The sequence below is a fragment of the Euleptes europaea genome, chromosome 3 (assembly GCF_029931775.1).
Source record: "Euleptes europaea isolate rEulEur1 chromosome 3, rEulEur1.hap1, whole genome shotgun sequence".
Lineage (NCBI taxonomy): Eukaryota > Metazoa > Chordata > Lepidosauria > Squamata > Sphaerodactylidae > Euleptes > Euleptes europaea.
This window is the reverse complement of record NC_079314.1, coordinates 98,704,288-98,719,791: the sequence shown is the minus strand read 5'-3', so window position 1 is coordinate 98,719,791 and position 15,504 is coordinate 98,704,288. Positions and strand designations below refer to the sequence as shown.

At 41.6% G+C, this 15,504-nt stretch overlaps 1 protein-coding gene across 8 annotated transcripts in view; it reads left to right on the top strand.

Moving 5' to 3' along the window:
• Positions 1–3,605: 3,605 nt before the first annotated feature.
• The window catches only part of MYBPC1 (myosin binding protein C1), an 81,069-nt gene continuing 69,170 nt past the window's right edge, over positions 3,606–15,504 (top strand). For all 8 annotated transcript variants that reach the window (XM_056847435.1, XM_056847431.1, XM_056847433.1 and 5 more), the window contains exons 1-4: positions 3,606–3,620; positions 8,364–8,465; positions 10,037–10,185; positions 10,639–10,756. In XM_056847435.1, coding sequence (XP_056703413.1) covers positions 8,372–8,465; positions 10,037–10,185; positions 10,639–10,756 — 361 coding nt within the window. In that variant the 5' untranslated portion in view covers positions 3,606–3,620; positions 8,364–8,371. The remainder of the gene's footprint in view (positions 3,621–8,363; positions 8,466–10,036; positions 10,186–10,638; positions 10,757–15,504) is intronic.

The window sequence follows — 15,504 nt, the reverse complement described above, 5'->3', positions numbered from 1 at the left end:
TTTTACTCGAGGAAGAAAAGGACCGTCAAATAATGCTTGTAATTCTTCCTTCAGGTCTGCTAAACTTTGGGTATTTGTTATCTTTGATAACATTGCTAACAAAGATCAGATCAACTGTTGTTAATACCATTTCCCCCATTTTAACTAAGCCGTCTATCCATCCAGTTCTAGCAAGCAAAGAACTAAGAAAAATTGATTGTTACCATTCTTTCATTCAATTAATCAAAGCATTTCCACTGGCATTTATTATCTTCACATTCATAGATGGTTTGCATCATTGTTTTATATTCTGGAAAAGCACACAATGGTTGTTATTACCCCCACCCTTTATTTTGCTGACATAAGATAGGTTGCACCAGCTGGTAAAACTGCAGTTGTCTCACTGCATACCCAATAACTGCTTTTGTTCTTGGAGTTACTCAAGTCTTTCAACAAGAATGTGGGAAACTAGATGCTCCCTAATGTGACAATAATCCTCCAAGGATTATGTCAGTCCTCTGCCTTGTGCCATTTTTTAAATTGAAAATTCACCAAGCTGTTGTTTCCTCTGCAGGGGGAAAAGCTCCACATATCTAAATTGTAATGTCAGAATAAAAAAAATATGATTTTTCTGTTTTTATTTTTTGTTAACAGCCTATTTAAAAAGTAATTGTTGCAAACAATACTGGCTTCATCACAAAAGCATTTACTCATATGAGTAAGAAGAGTACAGGTTCTTGGTCGTAAGCAGATACACACATACCATGTAGAGTTTCAGGGATACTATGCATACCTCCTTGTTTGCAGGATCATTCTTTGAGATTAATCACTTAAATAAGAGCTGGATTACTCGTGACTGAAACCGACACTGTAATTTGGCCAGTGTTTCTACCTTTTCCAAATGATTTCAGTTTGCATTTCCACTCCCACCCCCCAACACATAAATACAACCTTCTGGAATCCTGGACTGAAATTGTGGGGTTTTTTCTTTCATAGTATGTGAAGGAGTCCAGTGGCACCTTAAAGACTAACAAAATTTATTCCAAATTGCGGTTGAGAGGTGTGACTGCAGTGAGATGAGCGGTATGGGAGGAACGCTTCCCTTCATGGTCCAAGGGCCCATTAGTCCAGCCAATGGCTATTTCAGTTTAACATACTGCACAGTCTCTTGGCAATTCATCTACTGTGACCCTTAACTTGTCGCAGCCTTTCCAAGAGCATACAGGTTAAAGCATGGTGTAGTGGTTAAGAGCGGTGGAGTCTGATCTGGAGAACTGGGTTTGATTCCCCACTCCTCCACAGGAGCTGCGGATGCTAATCTAGTGAACTGGATTTGTTTCCCCATGCCTACACACAAAGCCAGCTGGGTGACCTTGGGCAAGTCATGCTCTCTCAGCCTCACCCACCTCACAGGGTGTCTGTTGTGGGGAGGGGAAGGGAAGGTGACTGTAAGCCGGTTTGATTCTCCCTTAAGGGGTAGAGAAAGTCGGCATATAAAAACCAACTCTTCTTCTTCTTCACTGTGACAGCAATTTACAGCAATGATATTTATAATTTAATGTTGACAAGACTTTTCAGCCTTTTAAAAAATCCACTGTCTACCTTTTAAGCACAGGTACCAGCTGATTAAAACTATGGTGTGTATTAGGGGGTGCATTTTAGAAGGAGGACTATCCACATACATTTAAAACAGTTCTTGTCTGGAATATGTTGCAGATCGAAACATAATCAAACATAATCAAAATTTGACAGAATATTGTTAATTATAGCATTATATATTGTTAGGTACTATATAATATTAAGTATAATATTGTACTATATATTTGCTCCGTTCCTAAGATAGGTGGTATTGTTGGAAAAAAATGCTAATTGCATTATATTGTTTATGATTATTGTTAGGCACCAGACAGCCAAAGTTAGCACATTTAAGTCCCATTGGTCACAGTAGGGCACAGCTAGAGATGTGGTTAACTCTCCATTTGAAGTCAATGTGACCTTTTGAAATCAATGAGGCTTGAAAGTAATTACATTTGACTATCAGCCATATAATTTTTAAAAATTTTTTAGAACTTTTAACTTAATCTAAAAGGGGGAAGATTATGCAATCCCATAATTTTGGATTTATCTGCCAAACTTAGAAAGTACTGGGTTTTTTTTTTCTTTTAATTATGGTATTTTTTATTTTATTTTTTCAAATGAAACATTATATGGTACACATTTTACTTGCAGATGGGAACATCAGTGAAATGACATCCTCTTCAGAAGGTCAGATCAATGGTTGACCTTGATTTTCATTGTGGCTTTTTTTTGTACTCCATTTTTGTACTCCCTCCAATTTTTGGATTTTGTGGATGGCATTTCTAACAAATACAACCACTTTGAATGCTCCCATGCATATCCATGTTTTAATAATGGATCACGTTTTTCATCCCATTTTTGCTCTGCCATGAAGCTTTACAGTTGACCATTTCAACCGCTCAACCCCACAAAGCTTCATTCATCAGTTTGCATTTTTCATTACCACTGTTTCCAGCTATCGTGATTTCCCCCTCCCACTTCTTTTGCAGGTTTCTCATTTTTATTTGTTTGTACTAAACAACAACAACAGCAAGGATAATCTATATTGTTCCATTTCCTGTTTTTTTTTACCTGTTATATATTTCTTTTTTTCAGATGAAGATGACACCCCACCAGCAGGTTAGGAGGACAATTCCATTTTGTGTGGTTTTGTTAAAATGGTAAAGAAAAATGCTCACTGTTGGTTCTTGGGTTCCCAGTCAGGACTAATTCCATTTCACATGTTGGGACGACACCACAAAACTGGGGAGGAAAACAGTATCTGACAAGTGCGGGAGGCAAATTATTTATGCTGATGGTTAGATCCCAACATGTGCTTAGTTATTCATTTTTCACCATGTTAGAATAAAGCAGGATGTAGACAGTGAAATAAACAATCTTCCTCCTGCATTTGTTAGGGTCTTGGTTTTTTTCCTTATTCCTTTTGACCCAGTAGAAGATTTTTAATTAGATGTTAGAGGACATTGTCATTAAGAATTGTGTTTAGGAACAGGGGGGCAGGGCAGGAGGGGTACGCATTTCAGTGAAAGTTTAGGAAGTGACTCTTTAATTAATCTGCCAAAAGGAGCAGGATATTGGAAGGCCCCAGTCTATTTCTCTCTACTTGTTGATTTAGGGTAGAAAAACACATCACAGTTACCTCCTCAATAATTTGAAAATACTTTTTATTTTCCTTTTCCACACACAGCTGCTGGGACTGGGACTTGGACAGTTGGGGGTGGGGGGGAAAGAGTTTTATGACTTTTATTCCATTTTCTTATTGAAAAACACCAACAATTTACTCTTACCCCTACCAGAGAAAAGGCATGGGGGAGAAAACTCACCAGCCCCCACCTGGTGCCATTGTCTTTATCAAACTACTCTGGTAATTGTGTTTGGTTTAGTTCCACCTGCAAACCACCGATTTATATTCCACCGTTTTAATTGTATCTCGTCTGATAAGAGCAAAAGGTCCACAAATCCACACGACTGATAGAAGCAATCAGGGTGTAACTTATGGTGTCATCTTGCCATCTGCTTTTGCCTTTCAGATGAGAATTTGTCTGGAGAGAGAAAGGACTCAGGTGAGATTCTCTACAACAGAGCAAGGAAGGCAAAATCAAAACATTCCAGTTTTATTCCAGTGCAAGAACTACTAATAGCCTACTTCTTGTTTTTTTCCCCAGTTTCTTTTGCAGTGGTCCATGCGTGTTTACCTACCATTTGTGTTGTACAGTGTCTTTCTTTCAGATCTAGTTTAACATAAAAACAGTCCAAAGTTTCATTAGGGTCCAATATACGCACAGAACTCTTTAAGCAGAGGCAATTCCCATTTACTAGAGTGAAAGCAGGTGACCTATGTGAAGTTCTGTGCTCTGGAGTACAAATCGATGCGTCAGATCACAACTATGGTACAGATAATTCCACAGCATGGATTTGTAAATCTAGGCATAAGCGTCTCCCTCTTCTATATGATATCACAAACACCTAGGTCCTAGAATTTTTTTTTGCAAAGGAAGTGCTTTAAATAAAAAAACAAATCCAGATTTATGTTTTGTATTTGCTTGCTTTAAGAAGTTGTCCTTTGAAATCAGATCTCTAATGATTGCTTCAATGTTTTTTTTTTTACTTAGCATAAAACAAAAATTAAATATTCCACTTATCTTTATGTGGAAATGTGTTGATTTTTTTCCAGAGTTGAATTGTTGTCCAATTAAGCTTTATGGAAGCATAAGTTTGAATGTGACCAAAATGCCATGGTGTTCATAGAATCATAGAATCATAGAGCTGGAAGGGACCACCAGGGTCATCTAGTCCAACCCCCTGCACAATGCAGGAAATTAACAACTACCTCCCCCCACATCCCCAGTGACCCCAACCCTCCCCCTGCCATGCAGGATCCCACAATCAAAGCACTCCCGACAAATGGCCATCCAGCCTCTGCTTAAAGACCTCCAAAGACAGGGACTCCACCACCCTCCAAGCCAGCACATTCCACCATCGAACAGCCCTCACCATCAGAAAATTCTTCCTAATGTTTAGGTGGAATTGCTTTTCTATTAGTTTAAATCCATTACTCCATGTCCTAGTCTCTGGAGCAACAGAGAACAAGCTAGTTCCCTCATCAAAATGACATCCCTTCAAATATTTAAACATGGCTATCATGTCTCCCCTCAACCTTCTCTTCTTCAAACTAAACAAACCCAACTCCCTAAGTCTCTCCTCATAGGGCATGGATTCCAGACCTTTGACCATTCTGGTCGCCCTCCTCTGGACACGCTCCAACTTGTCAACATCCTTCTTAAATTATGGAGCCCAAAACTGAACACAGTATTCCAAGTGAGGTCTGACCAATGCAGAATAAAGTGTTAGTATTACTTCCCTTGATCTAGACACAATACTCCTATTGATGCATTCAAGAATTGCATTGGCCTTCTTAGCTGTCATATCACACTGTTGACTCATGTTCAGTTTGTGGTCCACTAAGACTCCCAGATCTCTTTCACATGTACTGTTGTCAAGCCAACTCTCTCCCATCCTGTACCTGTGCCTTATGTTGTTTCTGCCTAGGTGAAGTACTTTACACTTCTCCCTATTGAAATCTATTTTATTTCTTATGGCCCAGCTCTCCAGTCTATCAAGGTCATTCTGAACTCTGACCCTACCCTCCGGGGTATTAACTCCTCCTCCTAACTTGGTGATATCTGCAAATTTGATTAGCATGCTCTCTATTCCATCATCCAAGTCATTTATAAAAACATTAAATAGTACCGGTCCCAGGACAGACCCCTGTGGTACCCCACTGGTCACTCCTCTCCAGGATGAAGTTATGCCATTAATGAGCACCCTTTGGGTTCGGTTGGTCAGCCAATTACCAATCCACCTAACAGTAGCAGTGTCCAGCGCACATTTTACTAGCTTTGTTTCAAGAAGATCATGGGGGACTTTATCAAAGTCTTTACTGAAATCAAGGTACACTACATCTACAGCATTCCCTTCATCTACCATACTTGTCACTCTTTCAAAAAAAGATATGAGATTAGTTTGGCATGACCTGTTTTTGAGAAACCCATGTTGACTGTCAGTGAGCACAGCATTTCTTTCTAAGTGCTTACAGACCGTCTGTTTAATTATCTGCTCTAGTATTTTACCTGGTATTGATGTCAGGCTGACTGGGCGATAATTGTTTGGGATTTCTTTTTCCCCCTTTTTAAAGATTGGGACCACATTTGCCCTCCTCCAGTCTGCTGGAACTTCTCCTGTTCTCCATGAATTCTCAAAGATTATTGCCAGTGGTTCTGAAATCACTTCAGCCAGTTCTTTTAACACCCTTGGATGCAGTTCATCCGGCCCTGGAGACTTGAACTCATTAGGAGTAGCCAGGTATTCCTGTACTATCTCAGTGTCTATACTATGCTGTAATTCCCCTATTGCATCCTCTGCTCCATTATTCCCAGGTTGAGCACTGTTCCCCTTTTGGGAGAAGACTGATACGAAAAAGGAGTTAAGTAATTCTGCCTTTTCTGCCTCCCCTGTTAATAACTCACCATCCTCTCCACGCAATGAGCCGATCGTTACCTTGATCTTCCTTTTGTTATGGACATAACCAAAAAACCCTTTTTTGTTGTTTTTAACTTCCCTGGCTAGCTGGAGCTCATTCTGGGCTTTAGCCTTCCTGACTTTCTCCCTACATGTGCTGGCTACTTGTTTGAATTCCTCTTTGTTGATTTCTCCCTTTTTCCATTTCTTGTACATCCCCTTCTTAAATCCTATCTCAACCAAAAGTTATTTAGTCATCCACCCTGGTTTCTTCAAACCTCTACCTTTTTTTCTCTTCGTGGGAATTGATTGAAATTGCGCCTTCAACATCTCCCTTTTAAGAATTTCCCATCCTTCATGTACTCCCTTCTCATTCAATATTCTCATCCACGGGATCACACCCAGTAGTTCCCTAAATTTATTGAAATCAGCTTTCCTAAATTCTAGAGTACATGTTTGACTATTTCTTGCTTCTCCTTTCTGCTGTATAACAAACTCCAGGAGAACATAGTCACTCCCACCTAAACATGGTCACTCCCACTTCTACCCCATAAACCAAGTCATCATAATTGGTTAAGATCAGATCCAAAATGGCTGTTCCCCTTGTCGCTTCTTCTACTTTTTGGACTATGAAGTTGTCTGCAAGGGAAGTGAGGAATTTGTCAGACCTAGTTGTTTTGGCAGAGTTAGCCTTCCAACAGATGTCAGGATAATTGAAATCTCCCATTACTACTACATCTTTCTTTTTTGAATGTTTGGACATTTGTTCCAGGAAAGCATCATCTAACTCTTCAGTTTGGCTTGGGAGTCTATAATATACCCCCACAATGACATCACTGTTTTTCTCCCCCTTAATTTTTACCCAGATTGGTTCAAGCTGGGTTCCAGCGTTTAAGTCCTGGATGTTCAACCCTTTGTCAAAAGGCACGGCCTAACATTATAGGGATGGAGCCAAAGGATGAATCTGCAGGTTGAAAGCATCCTCCCCTCCCCAAACCCCACCCTCCTCAGGCTCCACCCCAAAAATCTCCAGGTATTTTCCAACCCAGAGCTGGCAACCCTACCCATCATACCCATCTGAACTGGGCCTCTGCACACTTGACCATTAAGTTCCCAGCAAGAAACTCATAGCTGCCACGTTACTCGCTGAAGGTCTGATGGGAGAACCCAGACCAAACCCATGGAAAACTGCAATGACTAGTATGACCCTAAGAGCTGGAAAAAGATTTGGAATTGCCTAGCCCAGCCCCTGTGTATTAAAATATTACTTTCTGTATTCATCAAACATCCCAGGAGATCAGGATCTTCCACTGTTTTTAAAGAGATAAGAGCAGCTGTGGAGCTGCCTGAATACGATTGGCACCATAGTGCTGATGGAGAGGGTAAAGCCTTTTCCTGTCCTCAATTTAACCTCTTCCCCCAGCTGCTTATTTGCCCTGTTGAGAAAGAACATCCAAATCCCAGGTATTTTTGTTCTCCTCCCCCCGCATAGAACTAATAGCTGTTGTGTGTGTGGGGGGGGGTGCATGTACCCTCCAGTATTGTAGCTTCTGTCAGGTTTCCCATGGCACTGTTTAGTCATTTAAAACTGAGGAATCCTTATGATGGATCTCCCAGGGCATGTGTAGTTTGGCTATAAGTAGCCCATGTCATCCAGTAACTACTCCATTGTCTGATCCAGAGATAGGTATACTATAGAGGGCATGATCGTATACTAGTGGCAGTTTGTTTCAGTGCAGAGAACTCATCTACATGTGTGCAGATCATCCTGTTTCACTGAACGTAATGGGGAGGCATTTACCAGACAAGTAACTCAATGTGTCTATCATCAGCTTCCATTCCAATCAGTGGACAAAGACATAGGAAAGCAACATTTTTGAACTTTATTTGGGCTTTTGCAGGGTCAAGATAAAACTGGATTATCAATCTAAGGATGATTCATACTTGAGGAGAGAGGGACAAAAAGTCTAAGGGGAAATCCATCCAAGCTTAGATTGCCACCCATTCGCTGTTAAAGACAATGATATAATTCGAGTTGCAAATGTGACCAAAGACTTCCCAGCCAAACGTCCCTGTTTCCAGTTACCAAAGAGAAACCTGTGCCATTCACCAATTTAGGTTTTGTAAGAAAATGTGGCCCCATATATTCCAAAGGTGATGGAGAATGTGCCTGTCTTTGAAGAAGTATAAAGAAATAACTCATTAGGATTAAAATAAAGAACTCAGGTAAGTGTTGCCTTTAAGGTTTGTTCAGATATGTGACATTTCTCCCTTTTTCTCCATATTAGTATGGTCTATGGGAGATGGTGTGCCAGAAGGAGACAAGCCTGACAATTCCCAAAAATCTGTTTTATTTATTGAAAAGCCTAAGGGTGGCTCCATTAGTGTTGGTAAGTGTCAGAACAATTGTTTCTAAACCTTATAAGGTTCGAAAGGAGATAATACGCTCAAAGTCCTCACAGGCTCCTCTTAAAGCTTAGACAGATCGCTAATCCAATAGAACACGTTTGGGTCAGCCAAGGCTGCGCATGGAGCCCTTTTTTTAGAAACTAAAATCCCTTTGACTGTTATTAGGTAAGGCAAAGGAAGCTGCTGGATCAGAAAGTAAAACTGCACACCCTTATGTATATCATTATAACATGGACATGCTTGAACCAAGTCGCTCCATTGGTCATCTAGATCAGTATTGCCTGTTCTGACTGGCAGTGGCTTGCTATGGTGAGAGAGGAAAAGACCTTTCTCCAGTACTTGATATCCGTTTAGCTGGAGATGCCAAGGACTGAAACTGGGGCCTTCTGAATGCAAAGTATGTGTTTTACCACTCAGATATGCAAGGACAGTGGCGGTCTTCGCCACAGGCCATCCTGGAAAGTTGCCCTAGGCTCCTGACTGCCCTGCAGGTAGCTGTCCCATTCATTGCACTGCTGAAGCTGCAGCCATTGCAACTGCAGGGCGCCCGCTGCCCTACAGTTGATTGCGATGCCTGAAAGGTGGCTGCTTTCGCCCAGTTTCAGCTGGCGTGTTGGCTGCGCCCATTCCTGGTTCAGTCAGAATTAGCCACACTGATCCATGCCTTAGTTACATCTAGACTGGACTACTGCATTGCACTCTACATGGGGATAGGGATAGCCTTGAAGAGCATTCAGAAGCTGCAGATCATGCAGAATGCCGCACTAGACTTCTGAACGGGACCAGCTACTGGGGGCATGTGACTCTGATATTACAGCAATCACACTGGCTTCTGATCTGCTCATGAGCCTAATTCAAGGTGATGGTCTTGTCCTTTTAAGCCCTTCATAGCTTGGGACTGGGGTATCTGAAGGATCACCTTCTCCCATATGTTCCTGGCCTTGAATTAAGATAACGTGGGAGGGCCTGCTGACTGTCACACCAATCCAAGAAGCTAACTTGGTGGGCACATGAGAGATGGCCGTTTCAGTGGCAGCCCCATGATTCTGAAACAACCTCCCCAGGGAGGGGGTCCTGATCCTCTCATTCTCAGTCTGTAGGAGGCCGTTGAAGATGGTTTAATTTAGGACATTTTTGGATTTAATTTTTCTGTTTATTGCCAGTCTCAAACTGTGCATTTAAATTGTGGCTTTTATGTAATTTATGGTTATTGTTTTTTTATGTTGTAAGCCACCTTATGTTTTTTTAAGGTAGAAAGGTGGGTAATAAATGTCTTAAATTAAAAAATAAAAATAAAGGTCAGGCAGCGCGATCAACTCCAGGAAGGTGGGGACCTCCCCACTGCCCTACAGTTGATTGTGCTGCTTGAGTCTCGGGTAGTGTAATCACCCGTTGAGTGGTGGGTGTACTCAGCTAATTTTATTTTAATAATCATTGATATATTTTTGAACTTTTTTGAACTTTCACATACAGTTCCTCAAACATATGAATTAATGCAAGTACAACAATCAGCCAAGTGTTAACTAATATATATATATATATAATTTTTTAGGGCAAAATATTACATTCACAGCCAAAGTAGAAGCCCAAGATCTTCTCCGAAAGCCAAATGCTAAGTGGTTCAAAGGGAAATGGATGGACCTGGCAAGCAAAGCTGGGAAGCACCTTCAACTAAAGGAGACATTTGACCGCCTAACCAAGGTACATCTGGAAGAACTCACTATTTTATTTTTATTTGTAATTTATAAACTACCACACTCTCAGACAAAAGACATGAGATCATGTTTGTTTAATTCTTGGTTTGATCAGTCCCCACATTATTTCCTGTGTAAGGATAGCCTAGGCTACCCCAGCCTCATCAGATCTCGTAAGCTAAGCAGGGTCAGCCCTGACTACGGTAGTATTTGGATGGGAGATTTCCTGGTAAGTCCAGGGTCATGGCATGGAGGCTGACAATGGCAAACCACCTCTGAACCATATAGATGCAAGGAGTCAAAAACGGCCGAATCAGGGCTCTAATTCCCATTGACCATGGCTTCATGGCATTTCCTACCAAATTTATATGTTTGTACATGTACGTAGATTAGTGTATGTTTTCTGCAGGTGGCTCTTTGCCTAAATTAAATTAATAATGACACCTTTTTTGAATTTCAGATGTATACATTTGAGATGCACATAATTAAAGCTAAGGAAAACTATGCAGGAAATTATAGGTGTGAAGTAACGTATAAGGATAAGGTTGATACCTGCTCTTTTGATCTGGAAGTCCATGGTAAGAACTCCTTTTATCTTTTCATTAAAAAAAACACTTTCCTTCTATATCTATAATATAATATACCATAGCCATAATATTTATTTGAACTCCTCAGTCGAATATCTATGCCTGTTTCTGATATGTTTTAACATGTTCATTTTTTTTTTTGCAAAACTTAGGAGCCAGCAAGATTCTGGAAGAGCCAGGGTGGAAGGAGGGATCCAGACCTACTATTGAGAGGAGGGATACTGTTCTTGTTAGTGCAGGCAGCTCGGTTCTCCTCCTTCTGTTCCCTTCAGGAAGCCTACCTAGAAATAATAGCCTCTGACTGTATATAGTCATACAGCTGCTCTCCCCTTTCTGATTGGCTGCAACCCTTCTTCCTGTATTACACTCAAGGAAAACCTTTTGGTTTGCAGTCCCATTTGCTTATTGGTCATTTGCTGACCAGCAGGTCAGTTGTGGAATTACCTTTCCTCTCTCTTCTCAGAGCAGGGCCGTGCATAACACTGGTTGGGTGGCCCTTGTCTCAGTCACAAAGCCGACTCCCTCGCCTACTCCCCTTTCCTCAGCAGTTTTTAAAGAGTAAAAAAGTGTTTTAAAAGTATTTAATTTTTTTTTAATTAAGTGCCAAATAAACATTGATCAGATAAACAAGCTAAATGCCCCCCCCCAATCAAAGCGAACAATATACTTGCTTGCAGGGGTATCAATACAGAGCCTTGGAAACCATTTCTACATTCAAACAACAGTGGTCTGGGGATCTGAGTTCAGAAAGGAACAGAAAGAGGGCCTCGGGAGTAACAAGTATGAATGGCCCGGTATGAACTGCCCAACATAGGGCAGTTAGGAGGCAGGAACTTGCTTCCTTCCCTCTTCAGGAATCTATGCATCAGCCACCAGGTCCAGTTTTTATTTTATCATTTATTAACTTATGTATACCCCACCATTTGATTTTGTAAAATTGCCAAGGTTGCTAACAACAGTACGAGTTAAAATCCAGTTCAAAATCCTGAGGTTTTCTCACTATGTTAGGGTTAACTGGTTGGCTGTGATTTCAGGGTCCAAATGCTTTTAATTAAATTAAAAATGTTAACTGAAAGCAGAATAAATGCAGTATGCAAAGTAATAGGCTCTCAGGAAATAACAGAAGCCAGCAATGACATCAGAAACATCAGGATGAAATGAATATACCGCATCTAGTGTTGCCAACCTCCAGGTGGCACCTGGAGATCTCCTGCAATTACAATTGATCTCCAGATGATCGAGATCAGTTCCCCTGGAGGAAATGGCTGCTTTGGAGAATGGATTCTGTGACATTATATTTTGCTGAGGCCTCTTCCCTCCCCAAAGCCTGCCCTCCCCAGACTCCACCCCTAAAATCTCCAGGTCTTTTCCAACCCAGAGGGGGCAACCCTAACTGTACCATCACAGACTGTCTCAAAAAGTACTACAAACATGAACATAGAAGAGTGAGGGAAACTTTGTTTGGGAATTCCAGTGTGTCAGCACCATTGTTGAAAAGGTTCCATCTTGTGAATAGTTTGATAGTGAAGACACACAGAGAAGGACCTCTGAAAAAATTGTGGGCAGATTTAGATGGCCTTTAGGAGCCAGTAGCTCCTGAATGCCTGGGTTTTTACACCCCTGTCTCCACTGCGCACACGTAACAGTCACCTCTGAGCTATCCAAATACGGGGTAGTTCTACTGTATATTATGACGGCCAGGGCGAGACACGGGGCCCAAGGTTAAAACAGTTGGCAGCATTCCCAGAGGCTGTGAGTTTGAGTGTTATTTGGTTTCACATCTGATAGTTATCTCCAGCCTGTGAAGGGTGATTAGAAAGTGTCATTACGTAGCCTGTGGTCACTGAGTTGGCAAAGTCAGAGAATATATTGCTAGTGTAGGGTTGCCAACCTCCAAGTGGTGGCAGAAGATCTCCTGCTATTACAACTGATCTCCAGCCGATAGAGTTCAGATCACCTGGAGAAAATGGCCACTTTGGCAACTGGACTCTATGGCATTGAAATCCCTCCTGCCCCAAACTCTGCCTTCCTCAGACTCCACCCCAAAAACCTCCCCCCAATGACGAAGAGGGACCTGGCAACCCTATGCTGGTGATATTAGAGGCCAGTATAGCACTGGCCACACAGACCAGTTTGTATTGGGGCACATCTACATTAATGATGTTAGTTATTGAAGAGGTATGTCAAATATTAGGCACTGCAGAGTAATTAAGTTTTAAAAAGAAAGAACTCCTAAAGGCAAGATCACTTAGAAAAGGAGGGAAGGACACAAGACTGTAGGCACAGATTAAGGGGTTAAAGGTTAGTGAAATAGAGATTCAATGATTTAACAACCATTCCTTTCTTCTTTCTTTTATTGATTTAGAACAGTGGTTCCCAAATTGTGCTCCATGGGGCACTTAGTGATCCGTGAAACATCTCCTAATGCTCCATGAAGACACTGGAAAGAAACATACTACTGTCATTCGGTTTAGTATATAGGTGCTAGGTGAAAATTAGTGCTCCGTGATGAATTTCTCTTCTGAAAAGTGCTCCATGACTCAAAGAGTTTGGGAACTGCTGATTTAGAACATTTCTATGCTGACCACCCAGAGAATCTCCTTAAGGTGGCTTACAAAGTAAAACAGAAAACAGAAACCATCATAAAAGTCATTAACAATTAAAAACCCAGTATGAGCATAAAACAGCATAAAACAGCTTAAAAGAAGAGCATGCCATTTAGTCACAACCAACTCATGGCAACCCTGACCATGGGGTGTTGGAGGCAAGAGATAAGTAGAGGGGGTTTGCCATTTTCTTCTTCCACACAGCAATCCTAGTCTTCTTTGATGATCTACCATCAAAATACTGACCGTGGCGAAGCCTGCTTAGCTCCTAAATCCTGATGAGCTTCAAACCAACTGGTTATTAGGCTGCTAAACAGCATAAAAAGAATCTCATAAAACAGTTCTCAGGCTAGAAGCAAGATCATCCCTTAGTTAAAAGCCTGGATAAAAAAAAGGAAAGTTTAGTCCTGGCCCCTAAAAGTGAGCAGGGTGGGTACCGTGCAAGGAATCTGTGACAGGAGTGGGCAAGGGGTCTCTAACATAAGAAGAAGAAGAAGAGTTGGTTTTTATATGCCGACTTCCTCTGCCACTTAAGGGAGAATCAAACCGACTTACAATCACCTTCCCTTCCCCTCCCCACAACAGACACCCTGTGAGGTAGGTGAGGCTGAGAGAGAATGACTTGCCCAAGGTCACCCAGCTGGCTTTGTGTGTAGGAGTGGGGATGGGGAAACAAATCCAGTTCACCAGATTAGCCTCCACTGCTCGTGTGGAGGAGTGGGGAATCAAACCCGGTTCTCCAGATCAGACTCCACCATTCCAAACCACCGTTTTTAACCACTATACCACGCTGGCTCTTGTTAACATTCTTGCACAGATCACGATGGGTAGCCATGTTAGTCTGTTACTGGCAGTAGAAAGGAGTAGGAGTCCACTAGCACCTTAAAGACTAACAACAATTCTGGCAGTGTATGAGCGTCCGTGAGCTACAGCTCACTTTTTCAGATACAGCTAGAATGTTACATTCTTAGCTCACTCACTGAACTACCATTGCCAGATTCCTTTGGGAGAATCCCTGATGGTTAAAGTTGCACAGAAGTGAAATATGCTTATAGTATAGCTGTACCCTCTCTCACCAGCTCTAGCGGACTGGAAAAGGACTCAAAATACGCATTGAGTCAGTGAATCACATTTGACTTCTTGAGCAATTATTTGAGAAGGCTGATGAAGCCTGTTGTTTATATTTGGAATAAAGATTATGGTAGATGGCATTGCTGACAACTTAAGACCATGTAATTTCATTTATGACAAAGGTCAAAGAAAGGACTCCTGTTGATTCTAGCAAGGAGTTTGCCCATATGAACACGTCAGGAGGCCTCAAGAGAGAGTCTGTGTATTAAGTTTCTGCCATCATTATCTTGGACTGTGTTGGAAGCCAACTCCTGAGATCTTTTCAGCAAAACTCTTGAAATAAAATGACATCAATTTGGCTACAAATGGGAAGCATTTGCATGGTGAAATAACAGGAATAACTCCCTTTCTCCCAGGATGCACTTGGCATCTTAGAACCATCAAAACAAGGAGATTCACAACCCAACTATCTCCTAAGCTGGTTTTTTCCCCGTTTACTTGGCCTCAGTTACATCAGTGCTAAGATCTAGAGTTGTTAGCCTTCAGGTGGGGCCTGGCATTCTCCCAGAATTACAACTGATCTCCATACAACAGATATAAGTTTCCCTACAGGAAATGGCCGTTTCGGAGGGTTCACTCATTTCCTCTGTGCCCTCCCCAGGCAGTGCCCCAAAAGCCATCATGAGACTGAATTTTGTACCTGAGTTTGGTAACTGGCCACTGTAGTTCTAAGATCAAGACTGAATCTATGTCAAGTATGTTTAAAGAACACACAATCTCACAAAAGAAGAGCACACAAAAGAAGAACTTTTATTTATGGCACTGAGCCGAAAGAAGGAAGACAAAGGAATTGTCCAAGAGCAAAGGACCTTGTCTGTCCCTGAAAATGCTGGTTGGTCTGATCACCTGAACCTGTGGCTTCAGCTGCCAGACACATCTAGTCAAGCTTCCCAAAAATCCTAGTCCTGCAGCAGTCTGGCAGCCAACCCAATATATGTTCAAAACAAGCCTACCAAATTACCAAGGTCAGAGTGCTCATTAATCAGCGAGGGATGCAGGACA